The following is a 24,443-nucleotide window of genomic DNA, read 5'->3' on the forward strand; positions in this document are numbered from 1 at the left end:
CCTGACAGCTGTGTAATATTACCCTCCCTGTATGCAGCAGGATTCTGGAGGGTGGCTCTCAATTTTTATCTGATCGGATCCCAGCTGTCTGGAGCTCAACTGTCTCTCCCTGTCACTGACAGCAGCACCCACACTGATGGGTAAACGTTCCCAAAACTGCCAAGCTTCATAATCACACACAGAAACATATAAAAAACATGCTAGGACGGTCATAAATTTAACAGTAAAACTTCATAACAGACGTGGAGCAGACACCGATCAGGGAAGAAGATGCATGCTGCATATCTGGGAGCTGCAATGAACTTGCAGAGACTGACCTGGGATCAGCGCAGCGGGAGCTAATGTGCCCAGAGGGGAAGCCCACGGGGATCAGAGCATGGCTTCAGGAGAGGTGAGGTGGAGCTGAGTGAAAAACGACGTTTGCTCTGTTATTTCTCAAGTGCGTCGTGACAGCTAGATTACAGAGCGCCGCAGACATTATGCGCCATTAATCTTATGAGCTGGTGCGAGTCATTATGCACTATTAATCTTATGAGCTGGTGTGGGTCTGCCTTCAGCCCTCGAGCTGGGAGGGTCCCAGGTCACACACTTGGCACCGCAGTTACAATGTGCAGCATTCATCACAACATGAGAAACGTGTAATGGTTTCCTTAAATGGCCATGGTGCCATGGTAACAGTATCGCCGCTACGGGGTCATGACTGTTCCCTTGAACTTCTCCCCCAGCCACTGTCCTTGTCTGCTTCCAGTGTGTTTTTTTTCTGTCTCCCTATTTTAGGGGCAAGAGCAACATTCCAGTCAGGAAAAAAAACATTTACTGCACTCACATACTAAACATCCCCCCAAAAATGTAACATAGTAGCTGCAGTCACAATGTGTTATGTACAGTATATTGGATATAGCCCACAATGTCAAAACACAGAGCATTGTGTTTTCTGTAATACTGTGGTTGAGCATACCACATAAATAAAGATTATGTTAATGGTTTATGTCCAAGGGCCATGTAAGCCTTTCCTTCGAGAAATTTCCATGGAATGGCCCTTTCAAAACCCTAGATATTTGCATGTGTACTTTTAAATTAGCATGCTTATCCTGACCAACATTCAAGTATAGGGAGGGTCAGAACCCCCGCCCCCCTCACACGCACACACATACGAATACACACAACCTCACCCCACCCTGCAACCACACTCCTCACCTTATACAGAATGGGAGCAGTGATAGCCTTCATAGTTCTGCCAATGATGGCATGTAGGGGCCCTCTGTGGGAGGAAGTGGGGTACCTGCCGCCGACAGAATGAGACCTTTTTGGATCTAGTTCAGAGAAAGAGTGGGGTCCCCACAGCACCGCAGTGACAGATGGTTTACTTACATGTAAAAGTCACTGCGGGTAGCATGTGATCATGGAGTGTAGAGTAGACAGAAGTGAAAGGTAAGCACCATGGTTCTCATTCCCCCAGTGCTCTGTTTCCACCTCCCGCTCCCTCTCTTTTTTGGAGAGTGCAGAGAGGTAGAAGTGGGGGTGTAATGTCTGCTGGAGGACCAGGTGGCACCCTCCCCCCATCTCCCTTCAATCCCAGCCACCACCCCCCCCCCCCCCCCCCCCCCAGGCCTCTGGAGTTCTGACCCAGCTCAGTTAGGTAGACCCCTTGCAAGGAGTAGATTGGAATCACATGTGTGCTTCAATGGCTGGCGGGGCAAATGTGTGTGCGACTGCATGGGGCATACCCAGAGGAGGGGTCTGTGGTGTGCTGGGGGTGTACAATATCACCTCTGCCCACCCCCTCACTCTGAGTCATTGCCCAGACAAAAAAAATAAAATAAAATAGGGAGCCACATGAGATAAGGAAAACACAAGATATGATATGTTTCAAGATATGTAATCATATAATGAGGAAAAATGATGTAATTTGTGTACTGTGCACTGTCACACTGAATGATGTTGTGGTGAATAGTCTCTGTAATGTATACTGCTACTGGACAGGTGAGAGTTAAGTACTTTCTGGTAGCTACGCAGTTTCTTAAGTTTCTTGCACCAAAGTCATAATGACAAAAGCAGATTTCTGTTATCAAAGATAACATGAAAATCACCCCCCACACCCACCCCCTCCCCACAATCCCCACTGCCATCTCACTTTCAAAAGGTTCTGAATTTGAATTGTTATTATGTATTATGAAAAGAGGTATCTCATACGTATGGCTATAATGTTCCATTTGGGGCTATAAACCATACCAGAAGGTGTTATGGAACCTCATGGTACACCCCACCCCCACCAGGCCCAGATCCAAACTTCAAAACTGAGCCCCAGCCAGTGTCCCCCCACCCTCACGGAGGGATTTCCCTAAAACACTCTGTGCTTTGGTGTGTGTGTGAGAGTGTGTGTTTGTTTGAGACTATGTGTATGTGCATCTTTGAATGTGTGTAAAGCTGCTTGTAGGGGTGTGGATGCAAGTGTGGGTGTGTGCTTAGGTGTGGGTATGTGTACATGGATGTGAGTGCGTGTGTATTTTTGTCCGGGTGTGTGTGTGAGGGTCTGTCTCGCCCACAGGCAGGCAAGCTGACTCTGGGGGGATTGAATGTCATGGGCCTCCAAACTATGATCTCCCACACGCATGTCTTACTCCACGGCGAGGAGAACCCGCTGTGACTCTCTCTCTGCACCCCTACTCCACACAAAGGGAGTGACTAATCCTCTCCTTAAAAGCTGCAAGCGTTCCTGCGTAATTACAGGCGCAACACAAAACTCTCTCCCGTGAGACAGGAAGATGGAGGGAGAGAGGGAGAGAGAAAGAGAGAGAGAGAGGGAGGAAAGGGAGGGAGAGAGAGAGAGAGAAAGAGAGAGAGAGAGGGAGAGAGAGAGACAGGGAGCGAGAGAGAGAGAGATATAGGAGAGAGAGAGAGAGAGAGATATGGAGGAGTGTAGAGTTGAGAAGAATGTTTCTTCGCTAAGAAACCTATCCACAAAAACACATGCACACACACCCACGCACATTCGCACAAATACATACACACACTCATTCTTTGACATGTAGTCTCTGAGATTTTTCTGTGCTAATGGAGTTCTTGCATTGCTTGGAGCTGACATCATTGCTCCGAATGCTTCTCTCTGATTTCAGATTATCTCCAGCCAGCTGTGTCTGAATCCCAAAATCCCCAAATCGTTTAACTCCCAAAAGAAGAAAATCCCCCCTTCACCCCAAACCTTTTTCAATCTTTAAGATATTTATGATGTGGGACTTTACATAGCTGTGTGCAAGAGAGTGTACGAGAGAGGTGCAGAAGTATGTATAAGATAAGGTGAGCTTAAGTGTGAATATATGGGAAAGGGTATATGATACACTGGGACTGTTTATGTGCGATAGAGGAAGCCTGTGCATAAGACCTGTATTCCTTGTGGACCATAAAAGAGCCTAATCACTTGCTGAATTTCACCAGACTATCAAAGACAAAAAGCAGAGACAACGTAGTCTTATGCATACTTTCTCCTACACACGAGATTAAGCCAGATATTGTGTGTTAAAAAATGCTTAGCTTGGGGCCAATTGGAATGATAATGATAATAATAGATAGTATTTATTTATGACTTTTCATTAGTGAAGGGAAAAACTCAGCTCCAACTCCAACTACCATCAATGTGTAATATCCCCTTTGGTGATGTAGGGCAGCCATTTTGTACCAGAACGCTCAGTACACATCAGCTGGGGCTGAGAGGGAGCAATTAAACTGCAGCAATTAAACTGCGATATATCTTTCATCCTTTGAAGTGTACAACTGACATGGCAGTGCAATAAGCACTGAGTAATAAACGTTTCACAGAAAAAGAAAAATGTGCAAATGTGCAATTGTGGACAGGGCAGACGTTCAATAGCCGTGGCTACAGTCATGTGGTGCACCATAGTTGTAATTATTCAAACTTTTAGTGTTGTACTTGCGGAGAGTAACAGCACTTCTGGTACTTTAGCTTATTCTGTGTGTAAAGCCCTGTGGCCAAGAGTAAAAACTGCAGCATAAATCTTCCGCAAAGAAGGAAAGCAGTGGAAAAACAACAACAAACAGCTCAAATGTTTCCCTCATAAGTTCAATAATTTATTTATCACTAGAGCACCGCAAAAAAGAAAGGAAAAAAAAAGTTACATTTCATCATGACGGGTCAACATCTGCGACAATGACAATGACAATGGCAAAGACAATGACAACAACAACAACAGCAGCAGCTGACGTGAGCACGCTGGTGCTAGCCTCCTCTGCTTTCAAACCATCACCCCTCCTGCACTAAGGGAAAATGATAGCTATGAGGGGGAGACAATAACTACATACAAAATGGGGAAGTACTATCAGTGCAATTCTTGGGATTAAAATATTTTATTCCTCATCAGAAAAAAAAATAACAACATGAATGAATGAAAGTTTTGAGCACTGGGGAGGTGTGCGGCCTAACGCGGGTATCCACTGGGTTGTCCATTAAGAGCAGTGCTGCAGTGGTCTTCACTGTTATTCTGACTGGGCATTGGTTCCTCTGCATGACAGGCCATCTATAAGAAACCCCACTTCCTGCTGGAAACCCATCTGATTTTGACAGCTACAAATCACTCCACTGCCCTGCGTGCATAACCAAGCCCCTTCCCGTCCCTGCACACAACGACATCACTTCTGGTACATGCATTGGAACAGCACACAGTTTTGCACAAAGTGCATTAAATTGCTACCAGTCCGTGTACACTGTGCACACTGGCAGCCTGTACGTGCTCTAAAGAATGAGCTTTGTGGAGCAATGGAACTCTCAGAAGGCCCAGGCCCTTTCAGGTATAGCACATTATCCATGTTTCTAGAACCTGCGTATATTTAATAATAAAAAAAAAACAATTTAAAAAAACAACTTTTTTCTGTAGCATATACCTTGCAAGTTGAACCAGGAAATCTTTTTCATATTTACATTAATATTTATCATTTCTGTTTATTCCCTGCAAGTTCACCAAGAGCTCAAACACATCATTGGGCTGCTCAATCATCATTCGGTTTGTAATCATCCAACATGCAAAAAAACTCAGAACTTTAAGGTTTTGGGCCTACAGCCTGTCTTTGGACAGGACTGGTAAAGTCTGGGCCTGACTGAGTGCATCTGACTTAGTCGGGGCCTAGCTGAATGTGTCTCACTGGGGCTAGGCCTGACTGAGTGTGACTGATTGAGTCTAGGCCAAACTGGGAGTGTCTCACTAAGTCTTGACATGGTCTGGTGCTGCTGACCACATGTGTCTAACTGAGTCTGGATGAGACCAAGCTTGAGTCTGGGTTGGACCTGGAGACGCTAACTGAGGCTGGGTGTGACTGGACATGTCTGACTTGAATCTGGATGTTTGTACTGGACGAGTCTGGAACAAAACTGCACAATTAGTAGTTCACTAATTCTTTTCTGCCACATTTGAAGATAAAAGTCTGATTCTGAGCCATGTTTAAATCAGATCAGCAGTCACAGACCCAGTCTGTTAGAGAGCAGACGTACAGCATGGCCTTAAAGAGAATATCTCAGTTTGTCTCTTTCAATCTGTGTATCTGTGTTTGCCTTTTTAGCTCATGGTGTATCTCTCTGCTTTTGGCTGTTGGTCAGTCTCTTGACTCTCTGTTCCTCAATTTGCAGTGACTTTTTAATAAGAGTTTATCACGGAGCAGGCTGTAAACACAACCCTCTGCTGCCAGTGCAAGCCACAAGTTTTAAATAATATCACAAGTATTAAAAAAAAAACAAAAAAAAAAACATGTAAAATTATAATAGTTTCAAAGATGTAAGACAACAGAACCAGAAGAACTGGCTTGATTTGGACACTGAGATCAGGGAACCATCCTCCTTCTCCTGATTTCACATATTCATACTTATTTATTATTCTTATATTATTATACTCTTCCAGTGTTTTCCAAACTTCTCTTGTGGCGCGATGAGTGTGTGAGGTGAGGGGTGCCAACAAAGCCTTTTCACAGCCATCTCCACAGTGTGTGTGTGTGTTTGTGTGTGCGTGTGGAAGTGTGTGTATGGAACAGAGATAAATCATGCTTGCGTGTGTCTGACAGAAAGAGATGCTTATGGTATGTAGTGAGTGCGTGGGTGTGCGTGTATGTGACAAAAAACAAGAGTGATCATGTTTTGTCTGTGTGTGTGTGTGTGTGTGTGTGTGTGTGTGTGTGGGAGGGACAAAGAAAGAGATCAAGCAGCTTGTGTGTGGCTGTGGGGGGATGGTAATGTTTGAGATAGTTTGTGCTTATGTACAGTCCTGTGCAGAAGTCAGAGACCACCCTTTCTTATATTTACTTTCCAGTGAAAACAGCCATGAAGTGCAAGTTATTTATTTTCAGTGTCAGAAAATAATGCAATAAACATATTTACAGAAAAATTACAGAAAAACCTCCACAACTATGTACAATACCAAATCTTTTAGTATTCAGTGTGTCCTCCCTTTGCTATTATTACAGCTTCCATTCTTTTCGGCAAACTTGTTTTGAGTTTTTCAAAGGAATCTGCAGGGATATTTTTCCACGTTTCTTGTGAACACCTCCAAAGTTCAGTCTTGGTTCAGCTGGTTGCATTTTCTGCTTCTCTCAATCCAAGTAATCCCAAACACATTCAGTGATGTTGAGGCCTGTACTCTTGGGTGGCCAATGCATTGATCACCACCAGCAGCTTGATCTTCTTAGGCTGATCTGGAGTCATTATCTTGCAGTAGAATTAATTTTCTCCAGAGGGTATTGCATGACATGGTGAGATCTGTTTGTATTTATCAGCATTAATGATGCCTTCAATCAAAACCAAATCACCAAATCACCAACTCCAGATGTAGCTATACAACCCCAAACTTCCAATGATCCTCCTCCACGCTTGACCGATGGTTTCAGACATGGTACCATGAGTCTGTCCTTCCTTTCTCAGTTGAATTATCTTATATCAAATCTTGTCAGAAATATCACCTTTAGCCATATTAGAAGCACATGACAAAGGAATCCGACATGCAACAATCACTTTTGAAGGCAAAGCGTTCTAAAGTAATATCATTGACACTTGGTAACAACTTTTGTTGGGAGGACACAGCTGTAACCTGTTTATTAATTGGAAGGATGAAAGACTTAAAGTGGTAGTAGAGTGCACAAAGGAAAGAATGGACCAGACAGATTAGGTATTATATGCAGCAGTGGAGACTTTTCTGTCATTTTCTCTTGAATAGATGTTTCCTGCATTATTGCCTGACACAAAAAATTAATTGCACGGAATGGCTGATTTGACTGGAAACTGAATAAACGAAAGGGCGGTCTCTGACTTCAGCACAGTACTGTATGTGTGCGTACATTTTGGACAGAGAGGTCACACTTATGAGTGTGTATGTGTGTGTGTGTGTGTGTATGTTTGTGTGTGTATGTGTTATGTTTGGTCTTAGCTGCACTTGCAGGACTTGACGATCATGTTGGAGAGCTGCTCGATTTTGGGGCTCTTGCCGATGTAATAAAGGATGGTGAGGGGCTCCAGGTCCTGGGACACACAGCAGGGGGAGGCTGAGGCCTCAGGGTTAATGGTGTTATACAGACCCAGAACCTGAGGGCGCACAGGAACACATTTTACTACCACAACACCAACAGCACTAACAACTAACAACAGGCACTTCATCACTAACTGGCTTTGATACACTTTATAACCGCTACCATAACACCTAGAAAAACTAAGACTGCTGCTACCCTCCTGCTCCCACACGCTGACTTTAGCATGAAAAACCTACTAACTGCGCTGCCCTGCTTTGTACTGCTCAACCGACCTTGCTATGCTGCGTGTCTGCGCTCCACAGGTAGGGACAGGCACCCGCGCAGAAGTTGGCTTGGTAACCTCTGGGCTCGTGGATCCAGCGCCAGCCCAGGTCCTTCCTGAAGTCGATGTAGAGGGAGCGCAAGCAGCAGGACTCCTGCATGTTCCTGCAGGGACACACAGAGCAAAAGGTAAAGTCAAGGTCTCGTAGCAGGTTACCATAAAAACATTTTCTGGCGACGCAACCCTCAAATAAAAAACAATGTTGCCCTTGGCTAGGGGCTATTTCACCTTTAGCTGACTGGTAACGCATTTGCCTATGGAGCCTTTGGACGAGTGAGACGCCTAGGTTCAAATCCCACCTTGGACTCAGGCAAATCTCTAACTTATTTCACTTATTTCACGCATCAAGCAGACCCTGCGGCTGTCCCCTGTTGTAGAGCGTGGTGGGGATGTGGAGAGACTGGGGGCCCGTGGGTGTGGCCTGCACTGGGGGCGGGGCTTACCTGGAGCAGAAAGCGGTGTCCACGGCGCGTTTCTGACGGTGACTCCTGTGCTCCGACTCCAGTCGGTAGGAGGGCAGCAGCATCAGCAGCAGGTGGGGGTTCTGCCCACTCGGCCGACGCTTCTTAACCGCCTTCACTTCCCCACCGTTCAGGGTGCTGTCATCTATACCTGTCAGTCACACACAACGCACATACCTGTCACCTGTACCTGCCAATCACACGTATCTGTTACAAATAGCTGCCAATCACGCACACATCATCTACAAACTACTAATATTAGACAATATAATATACCTGCCAACATCAAACACACGCATGCATACACCCGCACACATGTGCGCAAACACACACACATCGCACACACACACATGCACACACATGCACAAACAAAAAACACACACTCAGAGTTACTGTACCTGCAAACTTGGCCTCTAGCACCTCACTCTTGTTGGGTATGATATAATTATTCGATGGGACAAAGGTGCAGCAGGGGCAGTGCAAGCTGATCTTGAATCCGTTGTTTCTGTCTGGTTCAAAACAGAAGCAGCACTGAGAACCTCCAGGACTGATCCACTGTAGTCACTAACACTGAGCTACACAGATGCCATTAGTGTCATCAGCTAAAGGAAAGCATCAGTAATTCTCTTTGTTTATTCCACAACACTAAATTCTTACTCACTTGCCCGCCTTTCCCTCTTTCTCCCCATGCCTCTCTTTCACCCTCACCTCTTGCCTCTCCCATTTTTTCACACGTACCTTCCTCTTGCCCAATGCCCCTCCCTCTCTCTCACCTCTGTGGAGCAGCCATTCGCTGACAGCCTCCGTCACGTCAAAGGACAGCCACTCCCCCTCCGTATGAGTGCGCACCACCTTGCTGTCGATGTAGCGTTGCGTTGGGGAGGCCAGGTCCTTGTGACTCAGAATCTGCAGAACAATGAAAGGCAGACCAGCCAACGCAATGTGGTCAGACGCTGCAGACAAGATCGGGCCGATCTCTTTGGAATGGCGCGCTAAAAACACTTAAAGAGGCAGCAGCTGGCACGTCAAACCCGCACATGTCTGTCTGATCAACCTGAGGGAGCTAACCGAAGAGGGAAGAAGCTGAACGAGTCTGCTGACAATGGAATTTATTCTGATGAGGAATACAATCTTTTCATCCCGAGAACTGTGCTTCACCGGCTGAACTCATTTCCTCAGGAACTTGGCTTTGAGGCGTTAAAGGCATTCCATTTGGAAACGCTTACGGTGCATGACAACTGTGGCAGGAGCAGAAGTACAGAGATAACTCTCTGCAAAAAGCATTTATTCCATCAATGAATGCCCTTCTTCTCACCCTCTCAACAGCATTCATCTTGCTTTGGATTAAATATGACTGTATGGGAGAAATCTCCCCTTTCTAGGGGCCCCTCTTTGAGTGATAGGTCAGGGAGAAAGCCCACCCCTCCACGCAGTCTGTTTCTGAGCAACAGGTTTACCACACTCTTCCCAGCAGCCCCTCTGTGAGGGGCTAGTATTGAGAACGCAGATGTCTGAAGCAGTGCTGTTATTGTACTTTCCTCATAGATGTGTTTGTATTGGCTGGTACCTCCTTAATGCGTACAACATGAGCTGAGCTCTGTAGCACAACCCCGAGAAGAGCTTCTCACACAGACAAAAAGAACTCATTTTACACAGCTAAACCTTCAAGACTGCTGAATTCATTAACAGACTGTGATACATAAACTCACAATGTGTTTGTAAAACATGAACTCATGGTTTCTGTGAAACAATCACCTGCTGCAGGTCAGTGATTCATGAACCTGAGATTGTAGGTTAATAATGAACTGAGAGTGACTGTAATGAATGCATAATGTCACAGGTCTGTTTTGAATGAATTCATTAATTCAAGTCTGCATTGTGAACTCACAGAGTGACCAATACATGAGCTTGCAGACTGAATAAGGCACATGAAAGCGTTGATTGTCTGTGATATGTGAACTCACATATGTTATAATATAACATAATATATAATAATATATATGTGTACTGTACATGCAATTTCTCAACTGGCCATTCCCTCTCTCACACATGCTCAGGGTTAATGAGAAAATGCTCAATTTATTCACCAAACACGTCATTCCTGAATCAAGTTACACTCTCAGAATTAACATTTCCTCCTGGGAATTGTTAGTGCTGGAGAAAGCACTCCAGCAGTGTGGTTTGACACAGACCCAGACACACAGAGTGGTAAGTCACTGCTGTTCAGCTCTCTGAAATCTTCACATAAAAATAAAAACAGTCTTTGATTGCTTGGCGCAATAATCTAAAATTAAAACACTCTCAGAACATGCCTGTGAACAATTTCATCACTCAACAAACCCCTTCTGCACAACACAGAGGCAGTGATGGAGAATAGCCAGTGACATAGTCTAGGAAGTGACAACGCAGCCAATGACACAACACAGGAAGTGACAACACAGGCAGTGACACAACACAAACAGTGATACAGACGGTGTGCTATGCGCGGCTCATCACATGTTCAGCAATATGAAAGCCTAAAACATTTTGACATCGTTAAAACTACTACAGCAGTCTAGAAAAAAAAGACACCACTGGTAGACTCAGAAATAAACACTGTACGGGTTGGCAATGGAAGACAGCTGCAATTGATGACAGACAAATCCTAAGAGCAGTGAAGAAAACCCCTAAAACAAGGGTCAGTGACATCCCCAGCAGTCTCCAAAGGGCAGGGGTGAAAATATCACAAGCTACCATATGCAGAACACTTTGAGAGCAGAATTATAGAGGCTACACTGCAAGATGCAAACCTCTCATCAGCAGCAAGAATCGACCAGATTAGAATTTGCCAAAAAAATACACTGACAAGCCAGAAGAGTTCTGGAACAAAGTTTTATGGACAGATGAGACCAACATAAACCTTTACCAAAGAGATGGAAAGCCAAAAGTGTGAACAAAGATAGAACAGTCCATGACCTAAAGCAAGCCACCTCATCAGTGAAATATGGAGGCGGTAGTGTTATGGCTTAGGCATGTATGGCTGCTTTTGGAACAGGCTCACTCATCATTATTGATGATGTAACTGAGGATGGCAGCACTAGGTTGAATTTGGAAGTGTACAGACAGGTTTTGTCTGGCTATGGAGAAAGAAATTCCTCCAGCCTCATCAGCCGGTGCTTCATCCTGCAGCAAGACAATGACCCCAAACACACTTCCGATGCCACCAAAGCATTCATCAGGGAGAAAAAGTGGAAAGCTTTGGACGAGCCATGTCAGTCACCTGATTTAAATCCAACTGAACATGCATATCACATGCTGAAGAGGAGACTGAAGACAGAACCCCCCCCCCCCCCCCCCCCCCCCGAAACAAAGCTCAGCAGCTGCAGTGAAGGCCTGAAATGCATTTCCAAAGAAGATACCAAAGATTTGGTGATTTAAGGGCTATGCAACCAAATGGTAGACTTCCTTACTTTGATTTACATTTTACAGCTGTTTCTGCAAAATGGTAGAACACATACCATGAAACAAAAGTGGACTGTCTGTACCCTTGTCGAATATGCATCTTTTGATCTCGAATCAAAATGCCTTAAGTACACAGGAAACATCACACATTCCGCTCTACCGTTGCCATCCTTTTGGAGGGCACTGCGGGCGACAGGGCAGAGCGGGCGCGCTCGGTTGGTTACCTGGTACAGCTCGATGCGCTGCTCAGAGACGCGGGCCTGGGAGTTCTGCAGGCGGAAGACGCGCAGCTCGGCCTTCACCAGGTTGGAAGCGTTCTTCTCCATGGGCGACACGTCGAAGGTCAGCCGCCTGAAGTACGGGTTGTAGTGCGTCGGGGAGATTACATCTGCGGCACAGCAGGAAACACCTTTAAGAATGCGGAGGCTGTTTGGGGGTCCGCTGGGATGCCTGAGTGTGAATGTTCCCACCCTCCACACAGCAGTACCTCATGCCTCTACACGTCCCCACTCTACTCCCTAATAAATTATACTCTCCTGCGCATCCTACCATTATCTACACATCCACTGCTTGATGCAAAATTTACACTCACTCTCAACATCAGGCTAAATTTACACTCATTGGTCTTTACATCCTGCCATAACTGCACTCTCAAATCTCTACATCCAGCCATTCTCAACCAACTCTTCTACATTCAGCAAAATGTACATTCTCCAATCTCTACAGTTTGTTACGGTCTACTCACTCTGTACCTGCTTTACCTCTAAGTTTACACTGACCAGTCTCTGAATCTTGCCAATGCACACTCTCCACATTCTACCAGGAAGGAAGCTTTCTGAGAAAATATCTCTTACTGCATACTTTCTGGTAATAAGGAACTAGTTTTATCTGTTCCCAGACAAACGTTTATCCAGTTTTGTTCATCTGACCAGTAAACATGGCATGGACTGACCGGCAGACCTGATTCAATGAGGATCTACACCACACATTTTCACACTTTAAGGGGCAGATCACCCAGAAATGAAATACGTATTTTGAAATACACACCTTTAAAGAAAAGGGTGGCAATTAAAGGGGCAGTTTAGATTGTTTAGATTGTCTTTTTTTAAATGTTGGATTTAAGGATGTCTGATTTTACTTTTTTTTTTTACAATGTAAAAAAAATGTAATGTTTACAGGCCTTATAATCCTTTATGAAATTCACAAATTATGTTTTTTAAATTTTTTTTATGTTTTTTAAATTTCAGTGACCATTGTGTGCAAACAAAGGACATCAGAATCCAGTCCCGGAGGTCCACAGTGTCTGCAAGTTTTTCCTTATTTAGCCAACATTTAAGGCCTTGAGAACAAGTTCTGTGGATTATTTAGTCAATCAATGACTAAAAATGAATCACTGGTGCAGAAACACATCGAAACCCCACAGACACCGCAGCTCTTCAGGACTGGATTCTGACACCTGTGTGAACCATGTACGAGCTTAATATACTAGCCTCATTGACTATGACAAATTGACTCACTCAGATGCATGGTCAGTACCCATACTGATCAAAGGGCACTTCCATAGAACTTCAATAGGTAAGTAGTATAAAGCATTAAATACAAATTACTGGTTTAAGAATGATTAACCATGCATGAACCGTGAATACAAACTGGCTGGCAGCAGTGAGAGAGAATATCATTCGGAAACCTACAGTGGGAGGTGATGCCCTGAGGAGTGTGCGTGCACAATAGTGCTATGCCGCTTTTGACACGCTGTTTCCTTAATGACAAACTGAGTAAATGAGTAAAGGGTTTTCCCTGTCATTCATTAACTTTTATCTTAATGAAATCAGTACCTCGGAAGTACTGAACGGGAGCAATCGCTGTGTCTTACTAACCTTAGTGTCATGAAACCCCCCTGACTTATTCAGAACTGTTCACATGAATTCAACTGGAGCTCTGAGATCATACAGTTATCTGCACACAAAATTGTGTTCGCATCTGCACTTGGATGGTGAAGACATTAAAAGTGCCTTATTTGCCTTCTGTATACATAATCTGTTAACATGTAGTATGAAGTGACCTTGGACTTTATGGAGAATGCAGGCTGACCTATGCTCAGCAAGTTGTAATAGTACGCCTAAATAAAGACCATTGAAATAGGTCCGGTCAGAGTCAGCTGTAGTACTGAAAGCATCACAGGCAAAAGGCGATGGAGAACCATCAGGTGTGTGTGCCCACAATAACATCATTAAACAACAACAGCCCAATGGGGAAGTCACAGGTATCACACTTTAAGTGTAAGTGTGACGCCTAAAGCACAGAAAAGCAAACCTTTATAAAACCTTTACTTTTAGAGCCATGGACGGCCAACTGGGGTCAGTATGTTCATAGCAGCAGTACACTGTAAGAGCTGCAAGCATGAATAGCCATGACTGTGTTATTAATCCAGGAGAGAACAAGCGTGCACACACACACACACACACACACACACACACGCAGAACATTCATTCACGCACGCAGAACATTCATTCACACATTTGTAAATTGCTCAATATGCTCCCAAAATCTCTCTCTGCCCTATTTGCACGAGTTATCTAAACCAAAGTTATCTCTGTGATTTCTGTCATTTGTTTCAAGAGGTTGTCCTGGCAATTGCAGGAAAACGCACACATCCTCTTTGTTCAACCTGAATGGTGCTAAAAACACACTTGGAAAATGGACTCTCGAAAGTCATTAACTTAAATTAACCTGATGTTTAACACACGATCACAGTCAACAGGGATGTACTGTATTCAAAAAGGAAAACTGACCTACCACCACTGTCAATAACATTAATTTTAAAAGCAGTCAAATGGAAAAGATTCATGCATTTAATTATTGAAATTATCTTTGCAAAGTAACAAGTTTTGTGATATTTTTTACTGATTTACAACATGAAATTGGCTGCGTTACCAGGAGACTGCTATACAGGCTGTACCTGCAGCCTGGTTTTGGCTATAAATTAGCATCATGCTCTGATGCACTCCAGGTATGTTGTGCCATCCACATACCTCTTTTTCTGACCAGGCATTTCTTCACCCACCCCATCAGCCCTTCCAAACCAGTGTAAAGAGTACAAGCACAACGCTGCTATGGCATGCAGACAGGAGTGTGAATACCATTCCGAAAGACATGCACAATCAGTGATGTGCATTCATGCAAAAACAGTCATAACTAAAGATGATGACTAGGTATGTAGTAAAACATCTCCCTCTAGCCCAGTGGTTCCCAAACCTCTCCTTGGGGACCATCGGGCAGATGCAGGTATTTGAGGTATTCCATCTCAAGCACACCTGATGCAATCATGGGCTTCATTAGTTGTATCAGGTGTGCTTGAGTTGGAACACACCTGATACAACTAACGACGTTCTAGCTAACAGATCATTATACTGAGAATTATCAAAGCAGAGTGATCTTAAAATGCTGCGAGCTCGACATTCTTCAAATAAAAAATAAAAAACAAAGCACAAAGCAAATTTCTGCCCCCTATTGAGAGAGAATATAAACAACACTTGGTAGCTATAGTGCGGTCAAAGATGCAAGGACAATTCGACTGGTTAATTCTTCAATTAAAATCTGCTAAAACCTCTTTAATATGCAAACCAACATGTGACAATATGCAGGTCTGCTTGTGATAATAAAACAGTTCAATTTACATTGAAATACGACACATGGAGGTCTGAGAGACTGATAGAGCCCATGTGACTATATTTAAAAGACAGCTTTGTTACTGTACAAAGGACCCTTTTTAAATCTGGGATCGTTTGACAGACTGCAGAAACACAGAATTTATTCCATTATGGAAAGGCAAAATTTATCCTTAAAATAGATGTCATACTCAGTTAAAAGACCAAAAGAGTTGCGAACTAAAACTGCTTGGCCAACTTCTGTGCATTTCTCACTTCAGTAAGACCTACTCACAATTCCCTAGGCCCTCTCTTTCACACGCTAATGTAGGGAGAGTTCCAATGTTAAACCAGGACAACCTCCACAAACACACATGAGAGTAGAGGAGAGGAGAGAAGGGGGGAAAGTGGATTTTGGAAAAGAGGAGTGGGGGGAAGGGGTGAGAAGGAAGAAGTAAGGACAGAGGGGATCAAAAGAGGGGAGGAAGGGTGGAAAGCGAAAAGAATTACTGTCCTGCATTGAGAGATGGCAAGTTCGTGGTTTCAATTGAAGAGAGCAGTCGACAAGCACAGACTAAGGATCTGAAAGATATTTAGAGATTCTGTATGAAGCAAAATGTCCACCCCAATATGCGAACCAATCTAAAGCACAAAAAAAGACAACAGTAGTGTTATCCTTGAAAACAGAGGGTGCACAAAGTACTGAAAATGGGTGAATATTTGTGACATTTTTTTTTTTTTTAATTATAATTTGACAAAATAAATTTATTTCTGTTGATTCAACTGAACTAAGATTAAGATTCAATTGAGTCATTATTTTTATTATTTTCCATGTCTGGGATTTACAATATTGTTCCGTACTTTTATAGTTTTATTTGCACACCGTTATCAAGAGTGCAAATAACTTTTGAGGGCTCTGCAAATATTCACACGCATAGTGTGTGATTCTCAGGCCAGTACAGGAAACCATATTTGAATTGATTCAGAAGGGGAGGAAGTGCAGGGCTGAGGGACGGATCAGTTCCCTCTCAAGCTTCTGTTGATGCTCATTTCGCTGCAGAGCGCATGTGGGAATGAGAGGGAGTGAGAGAGTGAGACAGAGATGAGAAGTTCAGAGGGACAGAGGGAGGAGACAGAGGGGAGGAATGAGAGAGGATGAAGAAGGGGGAGAGGAAATGTGAAACTGGGAATTTGGCCTGTGTCGGTCCCTGTAGACGCCCCCGCCCAAACCACTCACCTGCCAACAGCAAATTGAAAACAACTCTGCACATAATCCCTACGAACTAAAAATACCCCTGCTTTGAAGAACCTCCGCCACAGGGTGGCATGTCTCTATAAGGCTCTTTCCTTAAAGACACCCGTCCACCTCCACAATATTTCTCTCCAGGTGATGCCTGTCCTCCACAATGATTCTCCCCCCTGGGGCCTGTCTGCCTCCACAACAATTCTCCCCCATGTCCATCACGTAGACTCCTCCCACCACAGGGATGTTTGCTTCCTCCCACAGCAGGCACAATTATACAGGGAGGAGGGGCTTTACTTCTGGTATCAATCAGGTACGGCCTCTGTTCTCAGCTACCGCTGTGTGGCAAGGCCCCAAAAAATACAAAACGCACACTCAAACACAAAACAAAAATATATGCAAGCACAGTACTTAAGTGTGTGCACACACACATACACACACACGCACACAGACACGCACGCACACGCACATACACACACACTCACAACCACAGATGAGGAGGGTCATCCAGACTGCTGTCAACAACTTTTGCAAAGAACTATCACCAATATTACTTTCACAGTACTCTCCACTAAACAGAGAACATTGCATTATATAATATGTGATCAGAATTACTGCTGTGTAGCCCAGTTTACAGTGCTGTAGTGTTAGTCACTCTCCCGCCCTCGCTCTCCTCCAGTTGCGAAAACACACCGATCGGACGCTCTGCTCCCCAGCAGAAAATGGCAGGAGTCTGTTCTGGCGTGATTACAGTGAGTGATTCAACATTAACAGCCCTTTCCCCTCTGACTGAGCTCTCAATCCAACCCCTCTCCCACGGCCCACTTCAAAGCAGCTAGAGAGAAGGAGAGAGGGGAGACGGGGATCAGGGGAGAGGGTGAAAGAAGACAGCTAAAGAGCAGACACACTCTACATACAGACGCCCCCAACCCCCCCCGAGTTCTCCATCAAAAAGTCCCTCTTTGGACTCTCATGCCCTACTTTTCATACAGAGCCTAAACCAGCAGCCACATGTTAACACCTTACTGTGACACAATATGTACATCAGCAAAGCCACAGACACATAATATATCAACTCAAATATGGCATTATGTGATACAACACAGCCAGCAACATAAAAGCATCAGTACATCCATGGCAAGGCATGTTCATCAACAACTACCACAGCACATAAATATAAACACAAGAAGGGAATGCCTTCTGCATTTAGAGGTTAGAAGTTGTCACATGGGGTAAACATTGCGATGAAAACTGTGTTTTATTGGCTGATGCAGCAGGCATAAATCAACCTGGAAATCATTTAAATATATTTTGTTTTGTAGATTAGTCAGCATTATCAAGCGCCTTGGTCATTTTGTGTCAGTTCATATGACTAGCAGAATGAATGAGTAATTTTCATATCAGAGCTGAGACTGCAATGTTCAGAGAGGCATTGCTCAGTCCACATCTGAAAGATCTGGAGCACATTGTTCCATGGGGTTGCCCTTTTTCTTTGTTTATTCTCTCCAGTTGGTCCCAATAAAAATTTTTTATGCAGCTTCTATTAATGGGCAGAAGCAGTTTTAGTTCCCTTGACATTTGTTTTATTGTAATTTTATTATATTAAAAATCACAGCCCACAAATAACTCACAAAACTACAAATCCTGTATAAAAAAGAGGCATAAGATTAAATTAACCATCGCCCAAGCCTACCACAGCTGAACAGTGAGTCTGACCTATTCTAATAGCAGTGATTCTACATGTGATTCCAGCCAGCCTATCACGCATGCTTGGGCGAGGTTGACTACACGTGTTATTACCTGAGCGACGTGCGTGTGAGCGAGACTGCTGGGGGAATGAGAGGGATAGTGTGTGCACGCGTGTGCGCGGGGTGTATAGGTGTGCCTGCGGTGAATGCGTGTTTGTGTGCATGCGTTCGTTCCCCCTCTGCACAGGGAGCTTATTGTTTCTCCCTTTCACGCAGTCTCCCTCCCTCTCTCGTGCAGAGGGGTTCCCCTATGAAAAGAGACCATTGCTGGAGCCACTGGGGGGGCTGAACACGGACACATACGCACACAAAAAACATAGACGTGAGTCAAAGTTCAGGCTTAGAAAAACTTGCTTTATAAAGACTTGGGTGTGAGATATGGACCTGCGAATGCGGCGGTATCTGATGACCTCAATAAATATTCATAAAAACTTAAATGCTCCCACTCTTAGATACATGATTCAGGTTGGCTTCTGAAGAGAATTCAGGTGTATCTGTTTCTCAGACGCAGGTGTGGAGGAATAACCAGTTGTGTTTTGGTTTTGTTGCGAGCGTAATTGAAATAAAGATTGAGATACAGGTAACAATGTGATGATTCCTCTGCATCCTCTCCTCTCAATAAGCCAGTCTGGATGAAGGGAGGAAAATAGACATTTTAAAGATAGAAAGGAAGAGTGAGCGTGTGGAGAAATGTGCAGGAAGGGATTGGAGAAGCAGAGAAGGGGGGTGGGGGCACAGAATTCTCTACAACCTGGCACTCATCTTTCCACTAATGGAATTTTCCATAGAGAGTAAGGTACTGTACAGTAGGCATGACGATGTGGTTCTTGCTAGTTTCAAAACTGCGTGTATTCTGTGGGCCTTGGCAGAACTCTAACCTTGCAGCTCCCCACCTACCACCCAACCCCCAACTCCCTCTTTTGTGTGGGTTCCTGCATTCTCGTGCCCCAGGGTACAGTCCATGGGAACTTCCTGTCACACACCCAAGCACAGCTGACATCACGTGCACACAATTAGCCTAAACAAATCCATGTTGATTTTGAAAGCAGATTCTGAGTGTAGGTACCCCCCTCCCCCAAACCCCACCCGCTCTCTGTGATGGCTGCTGACCAGTCACATCCATTTCCTTTCCTTACTTTTTCCAACCCTCCCTCCTTCTCAGGTTTGCACTCAAATAGGGAAACAGAAGTGAATATTAAGGAATAATACGGGTACATTAAAAATGTAACCCCACCTCTTTCTCTCCACGTGTTGACTCATTTATGCCACATAAATGCCTTCCTGCCTATAACTAAGTACCAGCACAATTCATATTTAGGGCACTTATACAAACTTGTAGGGCCAAAGATAATATTTATTGCAAAAAATACCTTCTGGGAGTATAATAGATCCCCTAATTAAGTTTTTTTCTACATCCTGCATGCCCATACTTGGTCTACAGGAAAAAGGTGAACTCAAAATGGCTAAATCAGTACACATAATGCTACTGTGCTTAAATGGTTTGACTTTCGCAAAAAAAAATTTGAAGTGCATGCAGATATTATTTAAGGAATAAAACAGTGTTTACTTGGAAAAGGAAGGACGACAGTGTAGTGAACTATATTGCTTTGTTTAAGAAGCTTTGATTTTTTGTTGTTCTGCACCGAAACGGCTGAAGACTCGGGGAGCCGAACACAAATCTTAGGTAGGGTTTGTGCTGCCTGCTTGCTCCTTTTTAAGACCGCTCTGTTATGTCACTGCGTCCTGAATGGCCTGCAGAAAAGAGCTATTAAACTCCAGGGGTCTCCCCTATTTCCTTCGGACTGGTCCTCGTGACTACTGGTTTATTCACCGACTTTTCCATCCATTATCTGTCCACTAAAAAATAATTACAAACCCAACACCACTGATACTTCAGTTTAGCATAATAATTGCACGTACACAAAACCCCTAGCATAAATGGTTTATTAGATTTGATTAAGGTGTGCTTTAATTCAGTTGACATTCTTGAGTTCTTAGATTTCAGACAGCCTGGTTAACCACAGCAAACCTTGTTTGTTTCCACCTATCTTGCAAATCCTTTGTTAATTTTCCCATTATCCTAGTGACCCGTGTAACATGTAAACATAGGGTGATGTTTCCTGCCTTGTTATTCCCTTACACACCCTTTTCTGTTTACAGCTGCGATTGTAGACCACAGTCTCGTGCCAATCTAGTGCAGAAATGCATACCTCCCCCCTCCCTCTCTGAATTCCCTATTCATGAAAGACCATCAGAGGTAAACAGCACCTTCACAGCTCAAGCAATAACATGCATGAACACGCAAGTGTTTGCTTGCACTGAAGAAGAAATACACAACAAGAAACTTGAGTGTAAATGTACAATTGTCTGATATACAACATCCAACACTTGTAATTATGCCAGGGCTAGATTTGTAACCAGATCTGACAGAAAACACATAGCTCACATTCCAAAAACTCAGATCTTCACTAGATATGCTTCATTACCTTTTGTTTTAAACTCACATCTATATAATATTAAACTACTGTAAATAAATGTGTATGTGAAATAAGACTGTGCTATCATCTTAAATTTGGATATTTTTCAGTTTTGTTACAATCAGAGATGAAAAGAAATAATACCATATTTCACTTTATACCTGAGACCAATACGTTGTACTTGTGGATGTCCTCCAATGTTTTATATTAGCCTAAGTAATACCTGGGATATACTGGAATTATTTTAGTAATGTAAAGCACCTCAATCTTTTAATCAGTCTTTTTAAACACGGGCCTCGTGTAATATACCTATGTCATAACAAATGAATGCAAAATTCGATGTTGCGTGAACGAATAATAAAACAATCAGGTACACATATGGCTTACTTTCGGAGGGGTGAAATGGCTGCATGTCGATTCGGTGCACCTCCTTGGCATAGTACTCCTCCTCGCTCCGCTGTCGCTCGCAGGTCGCCGCGCGTTCGTTTGCTTTCTCCTGCAGCAGGTCGCGCGTGCTGTTGTAGATAGCGATGATCTCCCGCGACACGTCCTCTCGCTCGGTAAAGTGCTCCGGGGGGCTCGTGAGCTTAAGCTTGCTCAGGATCTGCCCGCGGATCGCCTCGATGCGCTTCTTCATAAACTGGTCCATGTTTAATGTGCTGCATGTAGACAGACCCGAGGCCACTGTCGCCAAGTCCAAGGTCAGGAAGAGGCTCAAAATGTATAAATTCATCTTTACAATAAATTCCGAAACTTATGGGGTTTTAATTAGTCGGCAGAAGCAGCAAATCGTTTGAACATACGCCGTGGGATTCTTAAATGATATTAATTAGGGCCACATGCATTTCTGCAAATCAGTCTTCTTACAACAAATATTATTTTGATAAGTTGTATTTATTTCTGAATAGGTTAAATAATTATATTTCAATGCTCGTATATTCGAGTATAGTAGCTACTCGTCTGCTCAGTTTTACAACATTAATTCTGAGTTGAAAATCCGTTCACATAGCCAACCTGAAATAAATTTACGCGAGCTGAGAAATCCGTTATCCAAACAGAAGACAGACCAGATTTGATCTACATTCCAGACACCCACAAGGCTAGGTTTATAGTCTAATAAGCACGCTTCATATGGATATCCAACAGCATAGGTACAGAGTTGCTATGGTTGTAATGACAGACACTTGAAATACTGCCTTCAAATTCCAACAAAACTCCGTTAAACCTGAAAGCTTCACAAATGCAATCTGTTCGGCAATCCGCAGTTTAACAGCTCAGACGCGTTGCCTGTGGGTTCGCGCTCACCTTCACCGCAACGGCGAAATGAAAGCCTTTTCTAACTTCGTCCAGTCTCCCTGTTGCGATGCGCGCTGCAGTTAAGACTTGCATACTCCGATCGCACCAACCCTATCCCAACAGACACCACTCTGCCTGTCAAACTAACGTCGAACACTAACGTGTTGAAGAGAAAATTTAACACACCATACAGCGACAATGCCGTGTATCCTGAAGAAATAAAAAACCGAAACGTATGAGAGAAATTCTCGTTTATCTTCGCAGTCTACACGAACAGACTGTTTAAGCGTTTCCCCATCCCTTTCCGATGAAAACAAATATCAGATCCTGTGTCCCTCTAAGCAAGCGCTGGCCAGGAGATAGCATCACCAAAGAGGTTTATAAAGGACTTCTTCACCACGTGCTTTGCCCCCTAAAAAGTAACGTTGTGGTCATCGGTCTGTGGCCGAGAGTCCTTCAAGTTGGGTCAACTGGCAATTTATTATGAATATAACCGCTTGGCGTGCCAGCCAGCACAATACCGCGAGTTAACAACCCAGAAGCATAGCGCCGGGGTCCTAGTGCTGGCTGGGTCATTTCAGTTCGTGGTGCGTTTAAATTAGGCTATATGAAATCATAACACTGCTGTGTTGAACGTTTGTTCTTCTCGGGTCAATAGATTTTTGACACGTAAAATATACAATTCGTACAAGGTCATTTAAAAGAAGACATATTTCCTTTCTGGCCTTTCAATAGATTTAAAAAGGATAGCCTAATTGTTCTCCATTTGTACAAAAGCCACACTCTGACGTTTCACACATTATCGGTGCTTCTGTTAGTCACTTAACACCCTTCACCTAGGGCTTAGTAAAATGACAATAAAGTGTCCGCGATAAATCATAGTTTACACATGACAGGACCACTTCCTTGTTAAATCTCAAATGTCAATGTAACTTCTGTGTTCATCCATAGGTTGTATTGCCTTGTATGTGTCAATTCCTGAGTTGTGCTTTTTTTGGTTTTGAAAAGGTTTCAATTTACTGTTGTTAAACCACAGTACTTAAAAACATGCTTTATTGCTCACATCCCAATTTATTGTGTTAATTATCTTCTGTAACAAAAATCATATGGAGGACATGAGAACACTAAACACGTATCATGAATGCTACAGATGCGACAGTAAGCGTGTTAACAACGGCGACAGGACTGCTGAACACACGCCTGGATGCGAGAACACCACTACATGCATACTAAAGACGTGAGGACAGCGCTGAACACATGCGCGGACGCGAGAGTAGCATTAAACGCAGCCTAAAGACGTGCGAGTACACGGGTCTCCGGTTAAACCTCTGTGCTTCTTGGACGCGATGGCATGTTTTAGCCATGTGGTCCCACTTTTCTCGGAGTCCAAACACCCCGTGCGGCAGGTTGATTTACGCATTTTGCTGCCGAGAAAATCCCAATTTTTTTCATCCACCGCCAACACCCCCCACCCAAACCCTCTCAGCTGTGAGGAGCCCTCAGAAACACTCGGCGCTCCCTTTCTGCTGAAGCACAGATGTTGTCACTAAATCAATTCCCACACTAACAGATGTTCTGGAGCAGGAGAAAGAGAGAAAAGAGAGAGAGAGAGAGCACTGCAGTCAATCTAGTCAAGATAACCTCTCCCCGTGTGGCTGTGGACCTATACATTGGATTGTCAGTGTCCATTTCAGTACCGCGCTATGTACAGTATGGTACTGTACCTAATGCCTACGCATCACTATAAAAACAAAACCTCACGGTAAAAAAACATCTGCAGGTAAACAAATAAGTCATTTTATTTACCTCAGAAAACTTTCCAGGTTCTCTTGGAAACAATTAGCCTATACAAAGTAATATCAAGTTGCCATCTTTCACCCATACGTTTTCCTCACAAGCTTAAACGCACAAAATTTCATTACTAAACTTAAGGCATTATTAAATCTATGACAAAAAAGGTTGGATGTCGCTGCTGAACCTGTCCGATGTAACAAACGCAGGGGAGACGAAGTAAATCACTTTCACAAAGCAACTGGAATACTTGTTAATGGCACTGAGAATACCAAGCGGACCAAGAGATGCGCATATTTTAGAGAAAACAGCGAATATCTCCCCCATAGCTGGTACGGAGCACAAAAACCTGCCCACAAGGTTGTAGCTGTGCCTCCCCGCCAGGAACAGATATTAAAGTAAAACATTAGTCTATACTGAACACCTGTGCACTAAGGAAAGCAAGCTGAGTGCATGTAAGGACTTCACTGGGAATGTTGACCCCCGCCCCCACACCCCC

General features: G+C 43.8%; 1 protein-coding gene across 1 annotated transcript; it reads right to left on the reverse strand.

Annotated features, from left to right (window-relative positions):
* Positions 1-4,073: 4,073 nt before the first annotated feature.
* On the reverse strand, positions 4,074-24,443 carry tgfb2 (transforming growth factor, beta 2). Its single transcript, XM_035386457.1, has 7 exons — positions 21,245-24,443; positions 11,967-12,130; positions 9,075-9,207; positions 8,700-8,810; positions 8,284-8,452; positions 7,791-7,944; positions 4,074-7,573 (listed from the first exon to the last, which is right to left on the reverse strand). Exons 1-7 carry the CDS (start codon positions 21,588-21,590, stop codon positions 7,415-7,417), a joined length of 1,236 nt encoding a protein of 411 aa, XP_035242348.1. The 5' UTR covers positions 21,591-24,443; the 3' UTR covers positions 4,074-7,414.

This window comes from Anguilla anguilla, chromosome 1 (genome assembly GCF_013347855.1).
Source record: "Anguilla anguilla isolate fAngAng1 chromosome 1, fAngAng1.pri, whole genome shotgun sequence".
Taxonomy (NCBI): domain Eukaryota; kingdom Metazoa; phylum Chordata; class Actinopteri; order Anguilliformes; family Anguillidae; genus Anguilla; species Anguilla anguilla.

Coding starts and splice junctions, on each gene's coding strand:
- tgfb2 (XM_035386457.1), bottom strand. CDS start 21,590: ATGAATTTATACATTTTGAGCCTCTTCCTGACCTTGGACTTGGCGACA. Junction 9,208..11,966: donor AGCGCATCGAGCTGTACCAG/GTAACCAACCGA, acceptor ATTGTTCTGCAG/ATTCTGAGTCACAAGGACCT. Junction 7,574..7,790: donor CAGACACGCAGCATAGCAAG/GTCGGTTGAGCA, acceptor GTGCGCCCTCAG/GTTCTGGGTCTGTATAACAC.